This window comes from Rhamphochromis sp. 'chilingali' (assembly GCF_963969265.1).
Source record: "Rhamphochromis sp. 'chilingali' genome assembly, chromosome: 14".
NCBI classification, from domain to species: Eukaryota; Metazoa; Chordata; class Actinopteri; order Cichliformes; family Cichlidae; genus Rhamphochromis; species Rhamphochromis sp. 'chilingali'.
In genome coordinates this window covers 21,004,357-21,031,424 of record NC_137941.1, presented here as the reverse complement: position 1 = coordinate 21,031,424, position 27,068 = coordinate 21,004,357, and the positions used below count along the sequence as shown (strand labels likewise).

General features: G+C 41.5%; 2 protein-coding genes across 6 annotated transcripts in view; one reads left to right on the top strand and one right to left on the bottom strand.

The window, feature by feature from the left end:
- Positions 1-19,651, top strand: srpx (sushi-repeat containing protein X-linked). Of its 2 annotated transcripts, none has more exons than XM_080902510.1 (10): positions 1-157; positions 7,309-7,365; positions 11,007-11,195; positions 12,172-12,348; positions 12,930-13,056; positions 13,146-13,267; positions 14,155-14,334; positions 16,335-16,468; positions 18,605-18,726; positions 18,817-19,648. In XM_080902510.1, the coding sequence occupies exons 1-10, from the start codon at positions 97-99 to the stop codon at positions 18,998-19,000; spliced, it is 1,353 nt and encodes a 450-aa protein (XP_080758636.1). In that variant the 5' UTR covers positions 1-96; the 3' UTR covers positions 19,001-19,648. The 2 variants fall into 2 exon arrangements, with proteins under 2 accessions (XP_080758636.1, XP_080758635.1); XM_080902509.1 differs by lacking the exon at positions 1-157 and adding an exon at positions 186-302 and having other exon boundaries at positions 18,817-19,651.
- Positions 19,652-23,876: 4,225 nt separating this feature from the next.
- sytl5 (synaptotagmin-like 5) overlaps positions 23,877-27,068 on the bottom strand; it is a 44,778-nt gene continuing 41,586 nt past the window's right edge. For all 4 annotated transcript variants that reach the window (XM_080904085.1, XM_080904088.1, XM_080904087.1 and 1 more), the window contains one exon: positions 23,877-27,062. In XM_080904085.1, coding sequence (XP_080760211.1) covers positions 26,920-27,062 — 143 coding nt within the window. In that variant the 3' untranslated portion in view covers positions 23,877-26,919. The remainder of the gene's footprint in view (positions 27,063-27,068) is intronic.

Genomic DNA, 27,068 nt, shown 5'->3' with positions numbered 1-27,068 from the left:
GGAGCAAGAGGCGGGCCTTTAGAAAGAAGGAATGCACTGAAGCTTTCCTGCAGGCTCCCCTTCACATGTTGAGGAACGTCCGTCCCGCGTCCCGACATGGACATGTGGCCGCTGCTGCTCCTGTTTGTCCAGCTCTGCTTCTGCTCCGGGTATGAAGGTAAACAGCAACTTACAGCCTCTCATTCATCTTCCGGACGTTTTTAACCGTGCTGAAAAGAAGAAATATCAAATGGTAGAGCAGCTTATCTTGAGAGAGAGTCCACATGGACAGACTCTGGCGGTGCCAGTGGCTTGGTGGAAGGGTAAGTGTAGTTAAATTATGCGCTTGGGGCTTAGAGATGACTGTAAGTTGAACTGAGTTTGAGGTTTCTCGTCCTCCCTGCTGCTGGTGTTTGGTGAACCGCGGCTGTGTTTACGTGGAGGGGGTGGAGAGCGGGGGGAGTGCAGTGTGCATGTGGGGGACGTTTCTGTGCGCACAGCTCGGTCGGTGGCACTAATCACAGGCCCGCAGCTGATCTGCGTTCAAAGTTTAATTTTCGCTTCTTCATGCCTCCACCTCTTAATCTTTGATACCGCGCTAAGAGGCTGAAAAGACCTCAATAACTAAGAGCTTTGAATAAAAATAAACAAAGGGCCTTCACATATTTTGGCTTTGGGTGTTTGGAGTTATTTACACTACTTAACACGAAAGAGTTTCTGTTCTAATATAGTTCCAAAGAGTTTACTGCCCCTGTTAACTTTTCTATCACTGTTCCTTCATGGAAAATAACTGCTTTTCTTTGGATGAATGAAACAAGACGTTGTCCAACACAGCAGTCACTCCATAATGCAACTAATCACCGTTGATGTGCAAGATCCAGAAACATAAAGCCTGTAGCCTCCAGCGAGAAGCTGAATGACTTCAAAGCGTACGTCCGGATGAAGTGTTGTGTGTGCGTGCGTGCGTGTGTGTGTCCCAGCTTGTGCAGTCAGTTGCAGTGGCTGTGTGCCTGTAGATGGTTTGAGAGTGGCTCACCGCTGCTGTATGATCATACAGGCTGAAACATGAACACAAGCTGTGGAGCAGATTCATACTGACACACTAAAAACTGCTCATTGAGCCGACAGTCAGGACTTTGGTCTGTTCTTGTGTATGCGCCTGCATCTATTATGAGGAGTTTATTTTACTGGGCTCTGTTTGTGTTTTTTTCTTTTGGTTAGTAAGCCTTTTATTAGTTAGGCATGGCCAGGGTTGTTTGGCAGTGCACCAGAGTCAAATCTAGAGATGTGCAGTTGCTTTTGCTCCTTTCGGGCTCTTTTGTGTGTGTGTGTGTGTGTGTGTGTGTGTGTGTGGGAGGGGGGGCTTACTTGTACGGCCATGTAGTCACTCAATCACAGCCAGATCACATTTTCCATGAGGGTATGTTTTACTGATGTGGGTCATACACCTCATGAAGGGAGTAGTTTGAGGAAATGCCAGCAAGTACCATCATCGAGGAAGTCTGCTTGAAAGCAACCTGCATAATTACAAAGCAATGCACAAGGACCAGACCAAGAACTCTCTAGTAATTCCTCAGTCAGTGCTAGAGCTTTTTAGAATTTTCTTAAATTTACCATCCAGGATCCACAATATTTGAGTTGAGGGTGGATCTGGTTCACGTTCTTCATTGCAATACAGGGATATTGACCTTGGTGAAGGATGCACTTTCCAAATGCCTTTCTGGTTAATGGGTAGCTAGTTTTAGACTGAAGTGTTATTAGAGGCGTTTGCATGTGGCTGAAAGAGAAAGCAGCAGGAGGATTTACAAAATGTTCAATGAAGTCTTCATTATTCACTTGTGGCCATGATGTACTAAAACCATATTTGTAAGGATTAATAGAGTGAACTCAATAAGTTCAATCTATAAGTTAATAAGCAGTGTGAGACGGGCCCTTGGCTACCTCCAGTCGCTAAGGTGAAGTGTGCCTGAGTAGTTCTTGGCTGTGAAATTGGTTGCAAAGATGCTGCAACAAAAACCTCTTTTTGATTGCTTTCGTTGCTAGCAGATCGCAGTGGTCAGTATAGTTTGCCCTGAAGATGCCGTCTTGTCTGCAAACTCTCACGAACTTTTCATGAGGTCATCTCAGGAACACAGTTCTCCCACTAAACTGATATCCAAGCCTGGTGGTTATTAGAATCCGAGCAATACTGGCTGGACTGATATATGAGCCAGTATTAGCTGTTTGTCAGTATAATGGCATCAGCATTTATAACAGCCAATAACCTAAAATCAAGAGTAAAGAAGTGACGAGAGAAACACATGTTTGAGAAATTTTAGAGAAATCTGTTTCGTGTGTCTAAATATCACTCTGTTATGTTTTTAAATCACCGGATATCGATGTATGGGTCTATCGCTCTGCTGTTTATGAGGGACAACAGCTTGTCTGAGAAGGTGGATGAAATGAAGGGCTGCAACAATGGTCACTTTAAGATAAATGCAGATTATTTTGGACTGTGAATCCTGAAAATACATGATGCATACACCCATTTGAATGGCATGTGTCTGTGTGGTGCTGATCAAATGTTTCTCTAAAAATTGTTGCCTTCCTCTGAAAATGTTGAGTGAACTGAAACACTAAAACAGGAGAAACTGCAGTGTTCCCCACATCCCCCCTTAGTGTTCACTATCCTTCCTGGGGTCCATCCGACCCATTGTTGATGCAGAAATATTGATTGTCTCTGCTTTACGAATGGACAAACAGATGCTAAATAAAGACCCGGTGTGGAATGATTGGTTTCTAGCAGTGAACCTGGTGAACACTAACTGAATGAGTCAAACACCTCAGCTGCCAACAGCTTGTAGTTATTTTGTATCTCTCAGGTGATGAAGTGCTTCATCCTGCTTGGCTAGTACCTACAGAGGTTTTACTGGATATAAGTATTTGCTTTTACACGAGACACACAAACCAGATGCATCAAGGCGTCATCAGTTGAGAGCACTTAGGCGAGTTTACTTTCCTTAATAGGTTTTCACTCGCTGTGGTGGGTTGTAGGGTGTAACACTGTACCTCTATGTAAGGTAATGGAGATGAAACCCGGAGCAGTTTGCTCCTCAGGGTCAGAAACTGCTGATGTAATGAGAAAAGCAAAGCAGACGTGAGTGTAAGTGAGACACAAGTCATTAGTGCAGAAAAAAGGGAATTATGTAAGTTTGTAATCGTGGCGTTTTGAATTGAGTTCTACAGAAATGACAGCGCATTTTATTTATTATTCTTCCCCTCTGGTAGCCTGCAGCCACGATTCCACATTTACCGGAAAAGAGCTTCTTCCACATAATGACGGTTTGTATTACAGGCCTGCAGAGAACAGCTAATTGGAGAATCAGGCTCTGTAATTTAAAGCATATTCACTCCCAGAGGTTTCTCAGGAAGGCAAGCTCCTGCCGTTCCTGCACTGTTAACACTGACAACTCCTTTGAAGTAAGAGAGATGGACAGGAAGATGATGCTGGCTGCCGATCCCCTCCTCATCGCGTTGACAGATTCGTTAAATATAAATGAAGGAAAGTCTCAGATCGCTCAATCCCTGTTTTGAAATCCTTTGAATGTGGAGCTCTCTCATCAACAAGCACAAGCCAGACCCAGTCCATTTATTCCAGCTGCGTAGCTGCTGTGATCCAATCAAATCTGTCCCACCTATGGGTGAGAAAGGTATCAGCAGCTGTTGAGAGCTGCAGATGGAGACATCAGTGATGGGAGAGTTCACGCTGCTCTGAGCATCCTTGTGTGCCCTCCGTCCTTCATGGCTGCTTGTTTGTCTAAAGATAAAAAAAAAAAGTCTACTCCAAAAGTAAACAATATAAGAAAAAGTTATTTGTTCTTTGAAGATGAATATCTGAGCTCCAATGCTTTTGTTTAGTTGCTTTTGTTTATTACAGAGCCAAGACCCAAATTGGTTTCTGCAAACAAAGTGGATGAATAAGTTACATGTGTGCTAAGCATTTTTAGAGAGTGGGAAGGATTAAATATTTGTTCCCTGCAGGCCAGTGTGGCACAACAGCGTTTCATCTTATTTAATTATAGAGAGATTAATAATTGAGTTTGGGGAGAGGCTATTGATCGGCTCGACTAAGATTTATGGCTGTTGTACCTCACCTGGTGGTGAGATTATCATTCATCATGGATTTTGTATCTGATCCCATTTTAAAGAAAATTATTATTCTTTTAGCCAATATAGCTGAAAGATGCAGCTTTTGGTGAGGTGTCCTTAGACTGAGGCTGTTCTTAAACCAAGGTCGCTCCTGGTGGCAGGTGACCACCTTGGTGTGTGAGTGTTTCTGAATGGGTGAATGAGAAACACCATAACACACTCTTGGGTAACACCAAGCTACAAAAGTGTTACATAAAGCGTTTTTTTATACTGAGAGGAGCATTTCTGTTTGTTTTATTGATCTTTATTACACATGTTGGCTGTTTTAGTTGTGAATGATAAGGAGTTATAAGTTACACAGTGAGGCAAATGTTTTTTTTTTTACCTTAAGCTTATGAAAAGTAGTGATGTGCATGACTTGTCATGGTCTCATTGTTTTTATGATTTGTTAGTTGTTTTTGGATTATTGTGAAGCTTTTAACTTATTTTCATCCTCTTAGTTATTTAGGTTATTTTATCCATTTGTTTTAAGTTTCCCAGCCTTTCCTGGTATTTCCTGTAAAGTTCAGATACACATTTGTCTTTAGCTTTCCTTTCACTTGTGCCCTTACTGGTTTCACCTGTGTCTCATTACCCTCCTGTGTCCAGAGGTGGGATGACTGTGAAACTGCATGCTCACTTGCTAACACCTTGCCAATCACATATCATTATGTAAGACATCTCTGAGGAATGTCTCCAGCACCCAAAATTATCCTCATTTCTAAAATATAGAATGACCAAGATTTAGAAAGGAGACTTTATTTTTTAATTCAGTATGAACCAAAATTAGCAACTGGGTCCATAAACTCAGCAGAAAAGTTCACACAGTTCAATAGGACAGGGAGCATTTTTGCAGCCACAAGCACTGCCCCCTGGTGGCCACATAAAGAATGCAAATTTAAGGCACTTCGTGGCTTCACTTTTCCGACTATGAAGCTACATCTATCTTTTATATTGTCTGTGGTTTTAGTAAGGCAAACTGTGTTATTACAACAACTTCAGTGATCATGTCAGACACACTGACCCATTCTGATAACATGCAGCCAGTGAAAAATGAGTGGCTGTAAAACAGTGATCACATTTTTATAGAATACGATAGAATGCACTTTATTTATGTCACAAGCTTTGAAACTCTCACACTGCAGTTACCAAAAAACACAATTTAGAACAAAATGGATTAAATGAAGTAAAACTCAGGAAGATAAAGGGTGACTGAATAAATTAGCTCACTAATGTTAAAACTGCAGAAGGAATGGGAACTCAATTTTTTAAAAAAGGTGTTAAAGATGAGTAAGATTATTGTATTAAAGCCTGTTTATGTGTGTTAGGAAACCCAAAGGGAATCACTCAGCTCTGCATGGATCAGAGTTTGGCATAAACAACACAAACGCGTGGATGGATCCACTAAACGTGGCTCAGTGGATTAAGGCCAAACATCTTAACTTTGGTCTTAACTGTCCAGCTGACACTGTTCCAGAAGTCTTTTTCTTTGTGCAGCTTTACAAAACTAAGCTGTGCTGCCATGTTCTTTTTTAGAGAAGAGGCTTTCTCCTGGCACCCCTTAGGCAGCTACTTTTCTAATAACTGGTGAAAAAACAACCTGTTTTAATAAATAAGTCTGTGAATAATTGCTTTTTTCCCAACATTTAATTAGCAGATTTCTTGTTATGCAAAGTGCAAGCAATTTCTCACTGTAACTGCTCCATCTTGGTACATTACTCCACAGTAAAAGTGAAAAAGGATCCAGTGATGATTTTTATTTCTTTTTGTAAACACAGCTCTAGCAACGGTGTCAAATGCACTGCTTTTCCTACCTTTTGATTCACAGCAATTACATTTTAACTGATAGTCGTAAAAACACGTTTTTTGCATGTCTTGCAAACTGAACTAGTAATCTAGTAAACAGCGAGGTTCTAATCAGTTAGATAACGTTAACAAATGCACAAGTCCTTCAAATTCTCTATAAATGAACGTATCTTTAAGTCTACCCATAAAAAGCACAAAAATAGGGTTATGAGTGCCAGTTGCATCACAGTGTAAATGATCACATCCTGTTTGTTTGCAGTTGCTGCAAATTCCTTCAGAGCTGATAACTTTGACGGTGTATGTGGTTCTAACTAGTGTTCACTATAATGCTGAAACACACACACAGAGACACACAGACACACCTGTAATTGGTTTTCCATAACTTTCTTTCCTCCCTCCCTCGCCCCATTAAGAAGCAGACACTTAAGTTTTCCCATTAGACAGCTAAATCTGACTCACTCAGTATGTGGGTTTGCTCTGTGCAGTCGATGCTGTGTGATCTGAATGCTGAAACCTCAAAGCTTGTTGTGTGTGTGCATGTGTGTAACTGTGTGCTATATGACTTGCAGCATTTTCGCCCAGACAGCATTTGTTAGACTGACAGAAAAACCACGCTGAGGAAGAAGGAGTGGTAGCTACTGGTGATTTTTATCTTGGGCTCATTGACTGACATGTGGCCGATATACGGTGCTGAAGGAGGTCTGAACACTCCTCCTTTGTGGACCCTGAACAGAGAACACATTCACGCCGGGCTTCATAACGTCTCTGAGCCAGTTTTATTCCTGCTTCTTTAACCCCATCCTTACTCATTTCCTCTCAGCTTTATTAGCTCCAGGCCTGCTCTATCTTCCCTATCCCTTCATCCTCTTTCCTAGATGAATCCCCCTGGCTCCTCACAGATTGGCTGTGAGTGCCTCTCAATGATGTGTCACATTTCAGCTTTTTTTTTCATGTTTTCTCAGTAATGTGTCACTGCTAAAGATGACACAATATCGATGGCTATGGTGGGTATATGTTTAGGAGCTGTTTTGTAGCAAAACGTTTCAAATGAGGATCACAGAGTGTATCCCTGTGTTAAAAAGATTCGTTTTTCCAAGCCAACTGGAAAACAGAGATCTTTTGGGACTTACTTATTCTTCTTGCATGTGTTCTGTCCAGTGGATTCTGATTACTCCCACCCGTGGTATCTGGATTAGATGAAGTTGAGCAATACTTTTAGGCTGTTCTTGGTGCTGTTTTGCAGGGCGGATAAAAGCCCTGCAGGTCAGCTCAGGACAAAGCTTTCAAACATTGCCCAACATAAACGTAGCTCTTCATTGTATTAGTTGCTTTTTTCTTGCTTTCTTTTACCCCCAGGGTCAGGACGGTACGCCTACGGAGACGACGAGGACTGGTATTCTCATACCTATAGAGGTAACGACACTTGGTTTGTCACTGCCACAGCATGCACGCAGACATACAGGATCAGTTTAAACTTAACTCGCATTTGAATTCAAGACGTTTTTACATTAGAAGTAGACAATTAATGCACTATAGTTAAGAAAGTACACTCACCAGCCACTTTGTTAGATACACCTATTCAGCTGTGCAATAATGCAATCATATGGGTGGAACTCAGTGAATCTAAACATGGTAAACATGACCCCCTGAAGTTCAAACTGAGCATCTGAATGGGGAAGAAAAGGGATTTAAGTGACTTTAAATGTAGCGTGGTTGTTGGGTATTGTTGAAGATTTCAGAAACTGATGATCTACTGGGCTTTTCTCTAGACAACCATCTCTAGGGTTTACAGAGAGTGATCGAAAAAAGAGAAAATATTCAGTTTCCTGGGCAAAAATGGAAACCACTCATTATAAATAAGGCATGCATAAGAGCAGCTGGGCTACAGCAGCAGAAGATGCCATTCCTCTCAGAAAACAGGAAGCGGATTGAAAAAATGTTGCCTGGTCTGATGAGTCTCAATTTCTGTTGTAACATTCAGATGGTGTAAGCCACATGGAAGCATGGATCCATCCTGTAATGTATCAGTGGTTCATGCTACTGTTGGTGGCGTAACTACTACTCAAATGGCCTCCACAAACCAAAAGAGCAGCTTTGGGATGTGGTAGAATGGGAGATTCTCATCATGCATGTGTGAGGCTATCATGTCAATATGGATCAAAATCTCTGAGGAATGTCTCCAGCACCTTGTTGAATCTCTGCCATGAAGAATTAAAGTAATTCTGAAGGCCGAATACACAGCAATGTGTACCTAATGAAGTGGTCAGATAGTGTATACACCCAAGTTTAAATTGAGGCAAGAATTTCACAGGATAAAATTTTCGATAAAATACTAAAAAATTGTTTAGCTTGAACAAAAATAGCTGAACTCATTTCAGTTCCTCCATTAATTCAACACCAGCTCATTCAGCCAGTTTTGTAAACTGACACTGTTACGTCAAAGTAGCTTCCCATTTTAAATCTAGGGTCAGTTAGACACGGAACATTATCATCCCGGCCAAACCGCACTCTCCCCTCGAGTAAAAGCTCAGATATAATATTTTCTCTTACTCGTTGGCTGTGGAAGTTTTGCCAACACACACACCAGCACAGAGAGAAGGAGCAAGGGTGGTTTGCTGTGTAATGAAAACTCATTTTGACTCCACCTGGAAGTAAGCCTGAGCTTGTGTGTATTCTCCTCTGTGTGTTTGTGGTGGTCTGCAGGCTCAATGTTCAACTAGAGCCAGCAGGAAATAAACTGCAGATTTTGATTTTCCTGTATTGGAATAAGAACCTTGTGGCCCCTTAAATTTGGCAACATTCAAGAAATTTTACACAAGCATCACAGAGATGGGCAGCTATCCACTCTGTGAGGAAGCGAGTTGAAATGTGCAATTTCAAGCAAAGATCTCAAAGGAATAGTTTGATTTTTTTTTTAAAGAAATACTTTCTTTCTTACTTTAAGTTTGTTGAGAAGATTAGAAGATTGATTCAGTCTCTTTAATAAACGAATCTATCAGAAGTGAACACTGAATTCAGTCTGCAGAGTTTAGCTTATGCGGAGTCACTGAAAGTGCAGCACTGTGCAAAAAGTCTTGTAGTAGTAATTCCTCAATTCCTTATACTTTGCTAGAAAAATGGAAAATGGATGTAATGAATGATTGAAACATATGTAAACATACATGGAAAATATATGAGGCAAAAACTGAGTTTGTACAATTCAAACAAGTTTAAAAATCGATATTTGGTACGACCACCTTTATTCTTCAGCACAGCCTGAAATCACTTAGATATACTTTCTTCTTGAAGGACATTCAAAGCTCTTATTTGGATGTTGGCTGCCTTTTGTTCTGTTTTCAGTCTAGATAATCCCACACTGCCATTGAGGTCCAGTCATGTATTGGGGAGGCCAATACATGACTGATAAATAAGACAGACACGATCTCCAACACGACTGCCAAAATGCTGCTCCGAAATGTTGAGAGCGCGAGCAACACATTGCGAGCGAGCGCAAGTGCAAAAACTGAGCGACAGGGGCTGCTATTGTGTGCGTGTGTATGGATAATAGCAAACACTGAAATACATTTTTTGCACGCAGCAATGAATTTTGTTCACTCAAATTTAGCTTTTCTTTGCTCAATAATAAATTTCTCCTCAAAATGCAACACTTGTACCTGCAATTTATTTTTACGTGCGCTCAGAATAGTGGCACAAAAATAACGCCATAGTTTTACAGATGTAGACATTCACTGCTGTACCTCTCTCCTGACCTCCTCTGTACATTTTGATGATGATTCAACTTTGGCCCAAAGGACCAGTCACGACTCACTTACCTGATGTTTTTCCCACAGGTTTTTGCTGTATTTTCTCCTAGTTCTTCAGGACATGACTTTCAGATACAGTTCATCTGCTGTAGATTGTTTTGCCACTTCCTTATTTTTTCCTTCACACCATGTGCACTGGGTCCTTACTGTCTTTAAGGACACACTGCACACAGTGCCTAGAAATATGCCAAGTTTTCAGCTAATAGCTCTTTGCGAGTCACGTTCTTGGGACAAAATTACTATTTTATGCCTGTCAAGATGTGCTATCTTTGGCATTTCTTGTCAATTCAACCAAAGAAATGGAAACAAATTATGTGTTTTTATGACAGGCTGCTATTAACAAAGTGCCTAAAGAAACAAAAAAATGGTTTTGCTAAGTTGTCTGTTATGTGTAGACACAGCACCGGTTCATTCCTTGCTTTTGGTGCCCTTTGTATGTTTGAATAATTTATAGGTCAGTCTTAAGTGGCTTAACAAAACAAACAAACAAACAAACAAACAAAAAACATACATCTGAAATGGTCAGGTATAAGGACTGGACTGAAAATGAGTGAAAAAGCAGCCAGTGTTCAAAGACAAATTGCTCAAGACTGCTTTTGAAACATAATACAAAGAAATAATAGTTGGCTCAAGACTTTTGCACAGTACTGTAGCTCCATATGAAAAGCTGAAATAGACTTCTTAACTGTCTTCTCTAAGATCTCCAAGAAAGTCAAACTCTTCCTTTAATTAAGGCACTATTTTTCGAGACTTTAACTTTCCCTGGTCATCCTTATCAGCATCAGGAACAGTCCTAATCAGGGAAAGATGATAATGGATCCAGGGTACCATAAACTTTGATTCCTAAATCAGTTAAGGATAAGGATAAAAAAGAGCTGCATTCTTAATAAAGACTGTATTTGGTGTGGTGCCTTTCACGCTCTGAAACCACGCGCACACACAAAAACTTAAGTGCTCTCTACACACATTATTATCAGTCTTTTACTCGAGTGAGACTATCTCCTTTGCCTCATGAGACTGTTGGATAATGGAAGTCACTGAAAAGGTAATAAGAAATCCACTGTATCTGCCTGTACTCAAGGTGATGGGTGGGTTTTTGTTCTTTCACTCTGGCAGTGGAAGTCTCTCTCTAAGCTTCTATGATCACAGGTAAGTGCTTGTTACTGAGCGTCTGTCACTCAAGGCCACACCATAAAGACATGAGATAAAACGATGAAGAAAAGGTCAGTGCCTCGTTCTGCTGTTTTTTAGGAACCCCGTGGTGCGCACCCATTAAAATTAAACATGGTGACGTGAGCTGTCGCACACCCAGAGGAGAGCACTACAGGAACGTGATGGGGACACGGTGTAAAATCCGCTGCAAGCAGGGATATGAAGCTCAGAGCTCAGAGGTGGTGTGCATGGCGAGCAAACACTGGTCCTCTAACTACGCCTGCCGAGGTGAGAAAGTCCACTTGAACATGCGCACACATTGTGTTTCTCACTGTTTAAATGCATGCATGTATTCAACACACGCATTATAGCCATGCTTATCAAAATGGATGAAGGGAGGTGGGATATCATCAAACTGGGAACCCAGAGATGCCGCTGTTTGGAGCCAGAACCTTCCACAGAGCTGCCAATCAGCAGAAAAACTGCAGAAACCAAAGCTGTCTATAAGCCTTCAAATCTTATTAACAGAGCCGTCATCCAAAATGACCACAGGCACGCTTTGTGGACGGCCCAAATTTAGCAAATGAGACCGTACTGACTGTTCTAGAGAGATTTTGTTTCTGAGTGCAGCCAGATAGCTTGTAGCTGCACATTAAAGCATCACGTCAAAGTGATTCCTGCGTGATTAGAGCTCATTCCTGATTCTAGAAGTAGAAATTTTATATGCTTTGAACCACATATCACAGTCTTCTTTAGGGGATGTAGTTTGTTGGATTTTTTTTTTATACTTTTGTGTGCCACTTGTCTCCTTAGGAATTTGCATATGCATGCAAACGTCAGCACCTGCGTCTGCTGGCTTACTCTGTCAAACTCGGTTCAGTTTAATTTATACTGGTCCAATTCACAAGTTCAGTGTACTCAACGCTGTAAGGTAAAGATGCTACAATGTGAGTGACAGTTAGGAGAAAAAACTCCCTTTTTTAACAGGAAGACATTAACCAGGAGAACCAGACTCAAAAGAAGTTTGTGGATCAAAAACCTGCAGCAGAAGCAAAGTTTCAAACCAAACATTAACTGTGGAAAGAGCGTCTACATCCTGAGTCTGATCTGGGAGCTCGTTCCATAGGAGAGGAGTCTGGCAGCTGAAGGCTTTGCCACCTCCTGAGACATGAGTGTGTGTGTGTGTATAAGTATTTAAATGCATCTGTTGCAATGAAACCCTCATGCAAGCACCACAATGACAATGAGCTCACCCTGCTTTCAGAGATCCGTTGTCCTAAGCTGGATATGCCCATTAATGGTGGCTACAAGTGCTCAGACGGCTCTTACTTCAACTCTCGCTGTGAGTTCTTCTGCTCACCCGGATTCACTCTGAAGGGCCAGAAGACGGCAACGTGCCGCTACAACGCGGTGTGGAGTGCAGGAGTGCCCAGCTGTGTTGGTAAGACTGTTTGCATTGTTGTTGTTGTTGTTGTTCTTTTGTGTACAGTTTGATCTCCCACAGAGGACTGAAGCCTCTAAGCTGCTAACAAGTAATTAGCTGCCAGAGGCACACCGTCAGCTCCAGCTCTCACTTATACATCTCTATTACTATTTGTCCTGATACAGTGTTTGGCGAAGTTAGAACTCTGTGTGTTATACTCAGAGACACATACGCAGACTTTGACCGTCACCAGTGTGTAATGTGTTTCATTTCTTTGCGCCAATCTGAACTAAAAATGGCTTTCAGCTTTGTGACCTGTACATAGTGTCATAGTGTCACAGAACTAAAGCCAGTGACAGTGTCATCACCTGAATCTGTGAGGACACTTTCCTCACAAGATTCATCTTTGTCTCTGCAGTCATCCTACTTTTTGTATTGCTTTAAAAGATTTTTTAGATGGCTTTCATGTACTTCAAGCATGTCTTTCATCTAGGCTAGATTTGGTTTAGGAGGATGCACCGTATAACTTTATGTTGCAAGAGTTACAGTGATGACAAGATTTGACAAGTTTTTTTGTTTGTTTTTTTAATTTCCTGTAGATATTGATCCTCCAAAAATCAAGTGTCCAAATGTGAAGGATAAGTGGGCAGAACCTGGAAAGCTGACAGCGAGGGTGACTTGGGACACACCAGAGGGTGTTGACACTGCAGACGGCATCCTCACAGAGTCAGTTGCTTTTCTGCTTCCTTGTTAAGCCCCCAAGAGCAAGTTGAAAGATTAAAACTGAGAATGTGTTTTTTGTTTCCCCCCCCCAGTGTTATCCTTAAAGGAAAGCCCTCAAAATCCAACTTCCCAGAGGGGCTCCATAAAATGTCTTACACTGTGTTTGATCGGGCTGGGAACAAAGGGTCCTGCCGCTTCACTGTCAGAGTGCGAGGTGAGCCTCTAAAAGCAGGGGATAAGATTTTGATCGTTTGTCTGGAACAGGGTTTTTGGTCACACACTTTTTCAGGGGGTTATCTCCAAGAAGTCTCCAAAGATTATAGAAATATATATTTAATTGGTAGACTAACATTATGCAATGCAATATTTGCTAGGATGCGTGTTAAACGTGTTAGATCAAGACAGAACAGATGTACGGTACATACAGAATATGTGTGCAAAAGTCTTGCAGTATAATGCAAAATAAGTGCAGTGATTTATTGCAAAAATAAACATGTGCAAAAATATATGGAAATACAGTATATATCCACCTACATACATCCATCTCTCTGGTTCTGTTTCAGATCTTTGCTTGAATTTTAATGCCCATAATGTCTATCTGCTGTAGATAGCATTTTTTTAGGACTGCTTATTCTTCTTGTCTAGTTTCCTCAGATTTTTTTTTCATGTCTAGATATGCCAGAGGTTCTGCTAAAAACCTTGGTGGTGATAAAATAGCCATATCAAAGTGGCTAAAGATACAATTTATTATGAGGGGACTAAACACTGGTTCATTCCTTGAGTAAGGTACCTTATTTATGCTTGAATGATTCGTTTTTCTGAAAATGTAATCTCCAAAGATCCCTTTTTAAAAAAATGACAAGACTGGCTGCTTGGAAGCAAAATAGAAACTAGGGGCAGCTCAAGACCTTTGCACAGTACTGTGGCAGTTACCTGAATGCAACTCCAGCTTTTATTTTCCCCTTTAGCACAACGGTTTATGCATAAGCCAAGTCTGAACATATGATACAGACTAATATGGCAAATATCTATTAGGCAAGAGTTAATCAGGCTTGTAAAAAGCTAATTCTCCAGAATCTTACCGTCTCTTTTTGTGAACAGTGCGTCGCTGCAGCCCTCTCTTTCCTCCGGACAACGGTTACATGAAGTGTGACAGTGACAAAGACAACTACGGAGCCACCTGTGAATTCACCTGCACCGGCGGCTCCGAGCTACGGGGCAGCGCTGCCAGAGTGTGTCAGTATGGACTCACCTGGTCGGGCTCAGACACAACCTGTGCACGTAAGTACTGCATCCTGTTCAAGCCATACAAGTTGTTCTCGTACAGACATGACAATCTTCATTTAATAATTGTATTAGTTTAAGTCATTCAGAAATGGAAGGATAAACATAGACATAGACCTTTCTTACTCGTTTTACCATCACTGTGTCATGTGCTTAGCCTGTATTTATAAGTAGACATTGTGTACTTCAGGATTTATTAAAAAGACAAAATCTGTAGTAACAACCAACACACATGCAAGTAGTTTTCATCTCACTGCTCACATCTTCTCCAGTGGGTTTCTGTTTTATGTCTCTTTATGTTTTTGTGAGTATAAACGCTTCACTTCCAACCATTTGAATCATATGCAGTGGTTTTCATTAGGTGGTTTTTTTTTCTACTCAGTTTGTCTGTTTTTCATATGGTTTGGCTGTCAAAATGTTTTTGTGTCTTGCCGTCATTTTGGCTGCTTTGTCTGGCAGTTTTTTTCCCCCATCTGGCTGAAATGCAGCGAATCTCTACTTCATTAAAGAGAAGGTTCAATATACAGTGACTTTAAAGACAAAGACAAACTTCTGATAGATCAGTTTTTTTGTCGATATGATACAACTTAAAATAATAAAATACAATTTAAATTGGCAATTAAAAAATATATATACCACTAGCTTTTATCTAGCTTCCCTAAAAGCCTCATTTTCACTGTTTAGTTTTGCTTTTTGGGATGAAATCTTCAGAGGAAAAAGCTTGCTCGTGCAACAAGTCAGTAAGAGAGACACTTTGTTGTCCTGTAACCTGCTGGGAGTTTTTACAAGTAGCTGAAATTGCTGATGATTAAATTAATTGTAGAAATATTGCAGTATGAGAGGGAATCCTGAAGTCTGAAAAGGTGAATGATCACAGAAACTGAAACCATGAGCCTTGGACATTACTCAATAGAGAGCTCAAGGACTTTAGAGAATTTAGTTTGCATTCATTTACAAAATCTGCTTACTTATTAGCCCAATATGACGTTTTAAAATCGAAATTCTGTCCTGTTAAATATTATATGGCCTGATATTTATGTAAGTGGGTTTCTTCACCATTGAATGTAATCAAAACAGAGGTGGAGGTCATTTTTTGACTACAGAAACTCAGAGGGATCCTGCTTAATGCAGAGATATTGGAGTGCATTTTCTTTTTTCATATAGTTCCTGTAACCTTTTCTGGTTTTATATGAGAATCCAAAATGAGGACAATATGGCGCCTCTTACCGATCGATTGGACAGATCAATACTGGACGGTCCTCCATTAAATGTTCAAGAAGACAGAAAAAGTGCAACAGTTGAATAACAAAAGTCATGTGTTCGACTCGGTTCTGTCACATTTCCAATGAAACTCATAAGTTGGACCTACAGAGACAGACTGGAACGCAGAATAAATATAAAAAGTGCTTTTATTGTTTACCAAACGTAAAAAGTGATGCGCATTGTGGCACGAGAATCAATACAGAAATAAAATCCAATCGCAAAGAGACTAAAAGAAAGCAGTGAGCCAGCTGGAGAAATCAAGAGCGACTAAAAAACATGAGGGTGATGGGACAACAACAGGGTTAGGACTGTGGGTCAGAGGACACAGACTAAATGCTCACACCAGGGAGAGGGATAAGGCAGGGATGGACTCAGTCAAGACAATAATGAAGGCAGGGAAAGGAACAAAGGCGAGACAGCCACAGGAGGAACTGACTTTCAGAAACAAACACACAGACAAACGATGAAAAGCAGAAAGAGGAAACATAGGAGGCACAGAAAACGAGGAAAACCCTCCAGAAACACAAAGGACCGTTAAAAGGTAAGGATTATAATCGAAAACAAGGGTCAAAGACCGTGAGCCATTAATTTGATTTGATCACCTGAGCAGCCAAAAACAATCAATGATGAAACCTCTCACAGAAATAATGTGTTGTAATAGCACCCTTTTCTTTGTAGCGTGTGTGTCACGCCTTGTCTCATCACTTTAAATTGTCCGTTCAATGTCGTCACAGCCATGAACATCAACGTGGGAGTGCGTACGGCTGCTGCGCTGCTGGACCAGTTCTATGAGAAGCGAAGGCTCCTCGTTATCTCCGCGCCAACGGCTGCCAATCATAATTACCGCTTCCAGATGACTAACTTGCAGGTGAGGCACGACTCTCAGTTAATGAGCTGAATGTGAGTCGACTGAGATGGAGGGGTGGAAGTCAACGCCAGAGCGTCTTGCGTCCTCTGTGATGATGCACACAAAGACAGCCTCAGTGTGTTTGTGGGGGGTTTTTTCGCCCGATTTGCCACCTAAGTGGGTAAAAGTGGTGACATAAATAAATAGGAGAGAGGGTGTTGTGGTGATGAACACGAAATGTCACGGCAGTGAATAAATGATAGTGACACTGGCTCTGATAAGGCTATTCTGGGGTGGATGCTTTCCCACATCATCAGACAGCATTAAGTCAGAGCTGTTTTTAAATGCCTGACCTTTCAAAGTGACTCGGATATCAGCTGAAAGATAAACCGGTGTCAGTTTGTGAACAAGATGACTGATCGGTCCTGCAGTCTGTCGACTGGTTATCAGGAATTTCTACAGTTAGTTTGAAAGTGAAGGAAAAAACAGTTCATTTTCACCTTATTTGGGAAAATGGTGATAATTTTACACAATTACACAACTGACCCATCAGTATGGTTATTTATTCACTGCAAACACTTTAAAAATCATCTTGCTGCAGTAGCAGACAAAGGAACTGTCAGAAAGTTTGGGCTGTGTGGAGTAGGCAGATCTAACTTGAAATGAGTTTTTATGCAAACTGTGGAGAGATTTTCCCCTCAGGGCTCAGTGAAGTCTGTCCAAATCTATCTGTGTTGTGTGCCACAACTTCACAGCTTAAAAAGCAAAAGGAGTGTCAGTGTAGCTGTAAATTAGCGTAAATGTACTAAACTGTATGCTTTCATAATAACATAGCAGATTAGCCATGATGTCAGGCGTCTCTTGGAAATGAGAATTTTAATCTCAATTAGATTTTTTACCTGGATAAATAAAGGGCTAATAATTAGCTCAGATAGTTTCACATTTTAATAGCAAGATAAGCACATGTGTAGACACTGTTCTAATACTTACCTTAGTATATTAATACTAAATAAGTAGCAAACTGCAGTGCTGTACAAGTTCTCTATCACCTGAACATCATTCGAAACACTGACAAAAATCCCCCTGTACATTCACAGATGTATAACCCACGTACGCAGGGATCCTGTAGCATTCGTGCGTTTATATAAATGGATGAGTCGAAATATCAATATTACAATAAATTGTTTATTAATATGCTTGCAACAGTTATTCAGTTAGGTTTTACTTACAAAGTGCCAATTCACAGCAGCAGTCACCTCATGGAGTATTATATTGGAAGGTAAGGACTCTACAATATTACTTAATCAAAACCAGAAAAAATGAGCCGTCTGAGAAAAGAGCAAAGAGAAGTAAGGACAAATAGGAATGCAGAAAAAGTGCTTTCAGATTTTAATCCACCATGTAGTTAGGGGTACCATCTGGAAAGAGTCTGATTGCCAATAGCTTCATTTTTCAGCATGGCAGTGAACCCTGCTAATGCAATAAAATCATACCTGGATAGAAAAAAAACACACAATAGAACATTATCAGACATGGATTGGCCTCCCCAGAGCCCGGATCTCAAGATTACCGAAGCAGTGTGGGATCATCTTGACAGAAAACGGAACAAGAGGCACAAAACATCCAAAGAAAAGCTTTGGGAGTCCTTCAAGAAGCCCGGACATTTAAATAAATTGTTGGACCTAAGAGGTGGCTCAAGACTTTTGCACAGCACTGTAGGCACATTGTTTTTTTTCAGTTATTGGAAAATGTCTCATTTAAAATCTATTTTTGTTAACTTTAACCTGCTGAGCAACATCAACAGCCTGCCGGATTGTTTGAATTCCTGTTCATGCAATAAGGACAGGAGTGGGGTTTCCACTGGATTAAAATTTCCCCCTCTCTTCATGAACAAAAATCCAGTGTGTATACTTGTTGGACACACGATGTCTCCCAGTTCTGCTTTCTCTAGTGTGCTGCGGATTTGAGATTCCAGATCAAGCTCTTAACTTGAAACAGAGCCAAGATTGGCTCCAAATTAGTCACAGTCTAAAACAGTGTAGTCATACGTACATGTGGAAAACACATGCACAGAGACAGCATTGTTTTCGAGTGGCGCTGAACGTAATCAAAAACATAAAACTGATGGATCTGTGTGTCTGTGTCCTGTGAGAACAGCAAGCTCAGTGTGGCCTGGACTTGAGACATGTGACAGTAATCGAGCTGGTCGGGACTTACCCGGCACAAGTCGGCCGGATTCGACACAACCTGCTTTCTCCAGGACTGGCCCTGCAGCTCAGGTACTAACATGCAAACACACCCACCTCTGTTAACTTCAGCATGTGTGACTTTTGCTCGCTCCTGCTCATTGAACTGAATGCATTTCTTAGGTTACTGCTCCAGATTCCTCAAAGGTCTTTCCAAATGGTGCTGGTAGACAAGCAGGGCATAGACAAACAACGCTACCCGTTTCCAATCACAGCGGCTGAATTATTCACCACCATCGACACTTTCCCCCTCCGCAAAGACGAGATGCTGGTACAGCAGGAGGCGGGCCAGACCTGCCAGTCATAAAACGCCGAGTACACTTCCATGGACTGTCAGCCATCTTTGAGCTTTCCCTCCTTCGTCACAGCAGAAAAGACTCGGATCTCCCGTTTCCATCCACATGTCACACGTTCCTACCTGAACCAAATCTGCCCTGTATCCTGTGTGCGCGAGCATGTCTGTTTGTTTGTGTGTGTGTGTCAAAAGTTTGGATGTCAGTCATGGTGCTAATCACACAGTGCATTACAGTCATACTGATTCCTGTGTCTTGTCTGTATTTTATTTGTTCTATTATTATTATTATTATTTTCAAAGCAGAATAATTGTCTTACTACTTTGTAAAAAAAAAAAAAAAGTCTTTTTACTGTATGAACTGGAAGACCTTTCACCTAATATTTATGTCGCACCTTTCCCAATAAGGATGTACTCTGTACATGCAGTGCATCTGTGTCTGAATTTGCAAACACTGATTAAATATGTCTAGTGCGAAGGATGTGCTCCTGTGTGCGTGAGTGTGAGGAAGCAGTCTGCAAAAGTGCCCGAGGACAAGTAAAGAGAGAAAGTTAAGAGGGCAAATGATTCACAGGAGAACTCGATAAGTCAGTACTAAATATTTTCCTAAAATACAAATTGTCCTTGAAGCAAAAAAACTTCCTTCCACAACTTAAAAAAACCCACTGAATGCAGTGATTTGCAAAACATTTAAACCTTCGTTTTGTGTTCAGTATCACTTACTAGGTTGTTCCAAAAAAGGATGTGCAGCAGACAAATTCTGGTTTCAGGACTGTTTTTGCAACACTGCATTTTAAATATGGGAAATTTTTTTTTTTATAAGAGCCAATAAGGGCATGCTATGATGTTTAGCTCTTTGTTTGACATCTGGTTAATAGTCCTACAGCTCAATGGTCCACTGGTTTTCTTTGGGAAAAGGAAAGATGTGGAAGCATGCAGAGAATCACACATCCTAGTCTGGCATATTTATGACCTTTGAAGGTCTTCAGTTAGATGATTCCTGAACTTGACATTTAAATTTTCATGAATATGCCTCATAGCTTATGAAAAAACAAAACAAAATATTCAGATTATTAGTATATTTATTTCAGTTTGAGTGAAATACAATTTAAACAGTATGAATACTTTGCATCTTCAGTACAATCAGCCACAATCATGTTGTTGACTCCACAGTTACCCAGATGTTTTTTTTTCATCATCCATCAAAACAAACAGAATACTGGAAGGGAAAAGGTGCACAAGCAACAGGGATGACGGCAGTTTTGAGAAGATCATCAAGAAAAGTTTATTCAAGAACTGACTGAGGATGATGTCATTGTATCAAGAGCCACGACACACAAACACATCTTTAGGAAAGAAGCTACAAATGTCTCATTCCTAATATTAAGTCAGTCCTGAACCACAGACATCAGAAAGCGTCTTACCTGGACTGTTCCTCAGTGATCCAAAGTCCTCTTTTCAGATGAAATCACATTTTGCTTTTCTTTTTAGAAATCAAATTTTAGAAATTAAATTCTGGTGGAAGAGTGGAGACACAGCGAATCCAAGGTGTTAACGAGTCCCGTGGGATGTTTCTGCAATATAATGATTGTGGTTTCCCCGACATCTCCTGGTGTTGGCTAGCCTGAACATTAAAAATTTAAACTATGGGGATATTTTTCCTTTTTTTTTGCTTTTATTATTTATTTTATATTATTTTCACTTGCTACACATGGGACAGACATGACTGGGGGAAAGAAAAGAGAAAAAAGAAAGAGGGAAAGAAAAACAGTGATAAAGGGCAAAAAACAAAACAAACAGACAAAAAAAATACATATCAATCACCTGGATCACCGGTTGAGAAAGAATAAAGAGAAAACAAGCAAAAAAAAAAGAGCAATATAATAAACATCATCTATGTGAATATAACAGTAAATACTAAATATTGAATATTACAGGGAGTGCAGAATTATTAGGCAAGTTGTATTTTTGAGGAATAATGTTATTATTGAACAACAACCATGTTCTCAATGAACCCAAAAAACTCATTAATATCAAAGCTGAATGTTTTTGGAAGTAGTTTTTAGTTTGTTTTTAGTTTTAGCTATTTTAGGGGGATATCTGTGTGTGCAGGTGACTATTACTGTGCATAATTATTAGGCAACTTAACAAAAAACAAATATATACCCATTTCAATTATTTATTTTTACCAGTGAAACCAATATAACATCTCCACATTCACAAATATACATTTCTGACATTCAAAAACAAAACAAAAACAAATCAGCGACCAATATAGCCACCTTTCTTTGCAAGGACACTCAAAAGCCTGCCATCCATGGATTCTGTCAGTGTTTTGATCTGTTCACCATCAACATTGCGTGCAGCAGCAACCACAGCCTCCCAGACACTGTTCAGAGAGGTGTACTGTTTTCCCTCCTTGTAAATCTCACATTTGATGATGGACCATAGGTTCTCAATGGGGTTCAGATCAGGTGAACAAGGAGGCCATGTCATTAGTTTTTCTTCTTTTATACCCTTTCTTGCCAGCCACGCTGTGGAGTACTTGGATGCGTGTGATGGAGCATTGTCCTGCATGAAAATCATGTTTTTCTTGAAGGATGCAGACTTCTTCCTGTACCACTGCTTGAAGAAGGTGTCTTCCAGAAACTGGCAGTAGGACTGGGAGTTGAGCTTGACTCCATCCTCAACCCGAAAAGGCCCCACAAGCTCATCTTTGATGATACCAGCCCAAACCAGTACTCCACCTCCACCTTGCTGGCGTCTGAGTCGGACTGGAGCTCTCTGCCCTTTACCAATCCAGCCACGGGCCCATCCATCTGGCCCATCAAGACTCACTCTCATTTCATCAGTCCATAAAACCTTAGAAAAACCAGTCTTGAGATATTTCTTGGCCCAGTCTTGACGTTTCAGCTTGTGTGTCTTGTTCAGTGGTGGTCGTCTTTCAGCCTTTCTTACCTTGGCCATGTCTCTGAGTATTGCACACCTTGTGCTTTTGGGCACTCCAGTGATGTTGCAGCTCTGAAATATGGCCAAACTGGTGGCAAGTGGCATCTTGGCAGCTGCACGCTTGACTTTTCTCAGTTCATGGGCAGTTATTTTGCGCCTTGGTTTTTCCACACGCTTCTTGCGACCCTGTTGACTATTTTGAATGAAACGCTTGATTGTTCGATGATCACGCTTCAGAAGCTTTGCAATTTTGAGACTGCTGCATCCCTCTGCAAGATATCTCACTATTTTTGACTTTTCTGAGCCCGTCAAGTCCTTCTTTTGACCCATTTTGCCAAAGGAAAGGACGTTGCCTAATAATTATGCACACCTGATATAGGGTGTTGATGTCATTAGACCACACCCATTCTCATTACAGAGATGCACATCACTTAATATGCTTAATTGGTAGTAGGCTTTCGAGCCTATACAGCTTGGAGTAAGACAACATGCATGAAGAGGATGATGTGGACAAAATACTCATTTGCCTAATAATTCTGCACTCCCTGTATTGTGCGGCACGTAGGATCGACACTGCACAGTGTGCTTTGAGGTAGGAGCTAAAAAGGGTGTAGCTTGTGTCTGTGAGCACCTGTGTGTACACCTGTGAGCGCGCTTGTATTTAAAAGGTTCCTTCATGTAATGATCTCCTAGAGGGTGTGGGGAGCCATAGCCCCGTCCTCCTGGGCATGAAGCAGGTATGGAGGAGATCCAGGCTCCAGACATCCAGAGGCCCTCAGAGCACACGAGACCAAGGAAGACCAACGGAGGGGCAACCGTTCTACTATCCCGGAAAGAGCTGAGGAGAGCCCCAAATGAGGGGTCACTCACCAGTCACGAAGCAGAAGCCAGGGGGGGTTGCAGTGACGTGCTCGTGAGCTCCGCCGGCAGCCAGCTGTGCCAGAGTGACCAAGCCCCAGGCTGAGGGCACCCCACCCCCGAAGAGGTCCGAGCGAGCCCCAGGCTCCAGGCTCCGACAAGCAGCCACAAGGAGTGAGCCGGTGCGTACCTGGACGCCCATCCCCGGACACAAAGAACCGCCCGATGTCTGCGGGCGTCGGCCACTGGCAGGGGGAGTGGTGAGGGGAGATAGGCCTCCATACCTTGGAGGGCCTGAGATGTCCCCAGAGAGGTGGCGTCTGATACCCAACCTGACATAAAGACACAAACAAACAGGCACACACAGATACAAACATCCATTCCCACCCTCATGCTCTCATATGCAATTACTCAGCAATCACCCAACGTGGAGACAGACATAAATAGACACTGTACACACAATCACACTCCCCAAGCGTACTCTAAGCCCCGGGTCTAGGTACCCTTGCCCCTGGAGGGGGAAACTGCACCCAGACCCAGCTATGGGGATATTTTTCCACTTTCTAGGTGACCTTAAGGCCACAGAATTAAACCTGTTACGATGTTGAGCTCTTTATTGGATATGTTGTTTGATAGCTGCACGTACAGAAGCATTCTGAAAACAAGTGTTTATAAAGTGTTTATAAAGTCCAGTGTGAAGTTTCCAGGTCATCTGCTGGTGTTGGTTGAACGTGATAAAACAAAGTGGATGAAAATCGATGCAGCCATCAAAAAGGAGATTGGAAAGCACTTCATGTTTCCAGCTGTACGTAGATGCTGATTTCCCTTTCAAACAGGTCTTATCATCCCACAGTGCCTAAACTGCCACCAAATGGTTTGCTGACCATATTGTCATTGCACTTGATTGACCAAACTCACCTGAACCAGATCTCAGGAAACACGTAAGCAGTGCCACAAGCCGAGTGCCTTCATGGCACACTGCACTGATGCAGGAATCTGCGGTAAAATGAGTCAAACAATGACTGAACGTATAAATGAACATGTTTTTAAGACTGAGCCAAAGTAAAATCAAGACTAAAATGGGTACAGTGTATGGAAAGAGTGTTTAATTCAAAATATTCTCGTAACACATTTGGGATGAAATAGGCTTTCAAACAGTGAATCTGATGCATGGAAACCAGACAACAGAGAGTACATGCTGTACATCAAGAGTTTTCTCAGTAATTGGGTATTGCACGACTTGTCATGTATGCTGGACAGTTAACACATGTATTATTACTATAACTGGGTGTCAAACTGGGAGCTGAGAGCGGACGTTTTCAGAGGACAAGCAGAAAAAATTGGCATTCCACATAAAGAATTGCTCTACGGAGTTTATCTTGAGATGAGTTTTTGTTAACTGTGCGTTTCAACGCATGACGGTGGACCACAGAGCTCCGGGCGACAGGGGCAAGGTCACCGACTGTCACCGGCTCATTACTGAGATGGAGGCGCTCGCCTCAGTGCTGACTCACTCTTAGCAAACAGCCTCCTTCTCAGGGGTTGCTGGGAACGCACTTCAAATAACTGTTTTCTAGGAGTAAAGTGACAATGTCAGTGCTTTATATAATCTTTTCTTTTTCTCTAATACCATGCATTTTCTATTATCACACTGATACAGTGTTAAGCAATTTACATCAAAGCTAGTCTAAGCTGGGTAATCTGTAATTATTTAGTCAATCAAAACAAAAAAAAACAAAACAAAGCAACTTTCTTTTTCCCCCTCAAAGAATAGGACTACGTCAGGTTTGGACTACAAAACAGCAGAAAGGTGTCAGGGGTTGGGGTAGAAGACAAGCATTGTGCGCATCACACAGGTCATGAAAGAATGCAAACTACTGGCTAGTGACATTTTCCAAATCATGTTACATCTGCTGTTTTGTTCGTGCGACAATGTAGGGTCAAGTGAATAAGGCCCGAGTCACACAGCCATAGAGACTGATGGCACTTACCAGCAAAAATCCTTGACCTGTTTAAGAACATGTATTTGTGTTTGTTGCCTTGGTTGCTAACAGACTGTTCAGGTTGTAGTTATTGTCAGAGACGCGCCAGCTACTCACTGAGTGATAGCGCCATTGTGAAAAGTGCGATAATAACCACAACAGTTGCACCTTTGACTTTTACTTTGAAGGTGAAGGTTCTGGGTTTTCCATTTGCCTTGCATTTTCTAAAGTTTATTTAGCACTTCGCTAGTTGTTAATGAGTGTTTCTAGGCAAGAAGGCATCTTTCACACAAATTACAGCCAAACTTGACACCCTGCTAACAGCCAAGGCAATTGCAAGGTTTTTGGTGCAGCAGCCTCTTTGAGACTTTACCCAGCAACATCCAGCAACCACTTGCAAACCAGTTGGGGAATACAGATTTTACTCATGATCGGTGGTTGCATGACATTCAATATGACGGACAACTCAAGCAATGTGCACAAATTACCTCTATTACTGGTCAAATAATTTCAGTCTATAACGGCGTAATCTCAAAGGCCATAGTGTCGTCTGAACCTAGCATAAAGCTGCATACACACAGGGAGCGATTTGCTTGACCCATCGTTTTGGTAAACGACGCATAAATTCCAGGGTAAGGGTTAGGGTTATATGTGGTTACTAGTTAACCCTCTAATTTACTTAGTACTTGCTTAAGCCACTTGCCTTGAAGTTGAGGAAAGCTTGTCTCAGTACCCATCAACTTTGTGGCAGTGTTTTCCCCCTCCTCCACCCATGGTAGCTTAAAGTTGCCAAATGTCATTGACTTGCTGTAGCATTTTACTGCAAACCGCTTCCCGTGCAGATGCACTTTAAAAGGACAACAGCCATGCAAGCAGCAAACCTAAACGCTACAGTTAGCATACCGATAGTGTGATGTTTAGCTTTACTGTGTTAGCATGCTAACATTTGCAAATTAGCACTTTGTTCTGACCAGATGGGGGCACTAAACAAATGTTCAGATTGCAAGAGTTATTAAAAGAGAATTCTAAGAGGGTTATGAATGCCATAACATTTTGTTCACACAATTTATAGGTTGAAGATATTGTATTCAAAATTCAAATGCGACCCTTGAGCGGCTGATTGAGAAAGTTGGGTTCACTAGGATGCGCCAACCAGGAACTATTCATGATTCACCAGCACAGCAGTTTTGAACACTGATATAACCACTTTACAGGATAAGTGAAACCTTCCTCCAGCAGGCAAAGCCCAAGGGAATATTAGGGAATCATTATCATCCTGAGGGTACATCCTATGGGGACAATGAACGTACAGGATTCACAACATCCTTCTATTGCTATACTATCCATGGAAAAATTACCCAGCTACACCCAGCTTCTCAAAAGTGACTTTTTTCCTGTTCTTCTATTTCAATGTCAACTAAGTAAATTTCATTTTATTTCTCATTTTATTAAATTATATGTATGCATATGTAATTTAAATCTCTCCAAGTGTTCTGTTGCTAATCTTTTCTTTAATCTAAAAGAAAGCCTATGAAGAAGTAAATTCAAGTGAAAGTACTTCTTGAGTACTTGAGCAGCACAGTAGTAAGAGTGAGTCACTTTCTACACCTGTACGCAGCTGTTTGAGGGGATGAACTCAACATCCCATGTGCTTCAAAACAGGATTCAGCTTTGCTGTTTATAAGGGGAGTGTTCACATTTATTTATAACTGATCGGTGCCTCGTCTAATGCCTTGTGAATGGTCTCCAGCCGCTACATGCAGAAATGACTCACAGAGACACAGGCGGACATATTGGGAGTCACCCTGTGCTTATTCAGAAGGTACAGTATGTTAAATACAGCACTTGGTTTTCCATAAACAGCAGTGTTTGGTCAAGACTAGATGCTTTTGAGGGCTGAGGGGCACATGTGAATGAATTTGTAAGGCATGACTGGCTCCTGTGGATGGGAGAAGGGATCTGAAGAGAAAAGAAGCAGGGAGAGGCATGGGCTTTGTTCCTATTCTGAGTCCTGACCCCTTCACTGCCTTCTTTTTTTACCCCTTGACCGCTCCGCTTTTCTAGCTCCTCCTCACACCTTCAGACGACTTCTTTCCCTTCTCCCTTCCAGTCTCAGTCTTTTCTCTAGCTGTGCTTCGTTTGGGTTCATGTATTGTGCTTGCACATGCTGGATCGCAGCATCAGAGTGCACTCATGAGGGACTTCAGGATTTTCAATCATTCGTTGCCACAGCCGCTTTTCCTCCCCATACGAGTCCATCCAGTCGACCTCCTTCCCATAGCTTTCCCCTGATG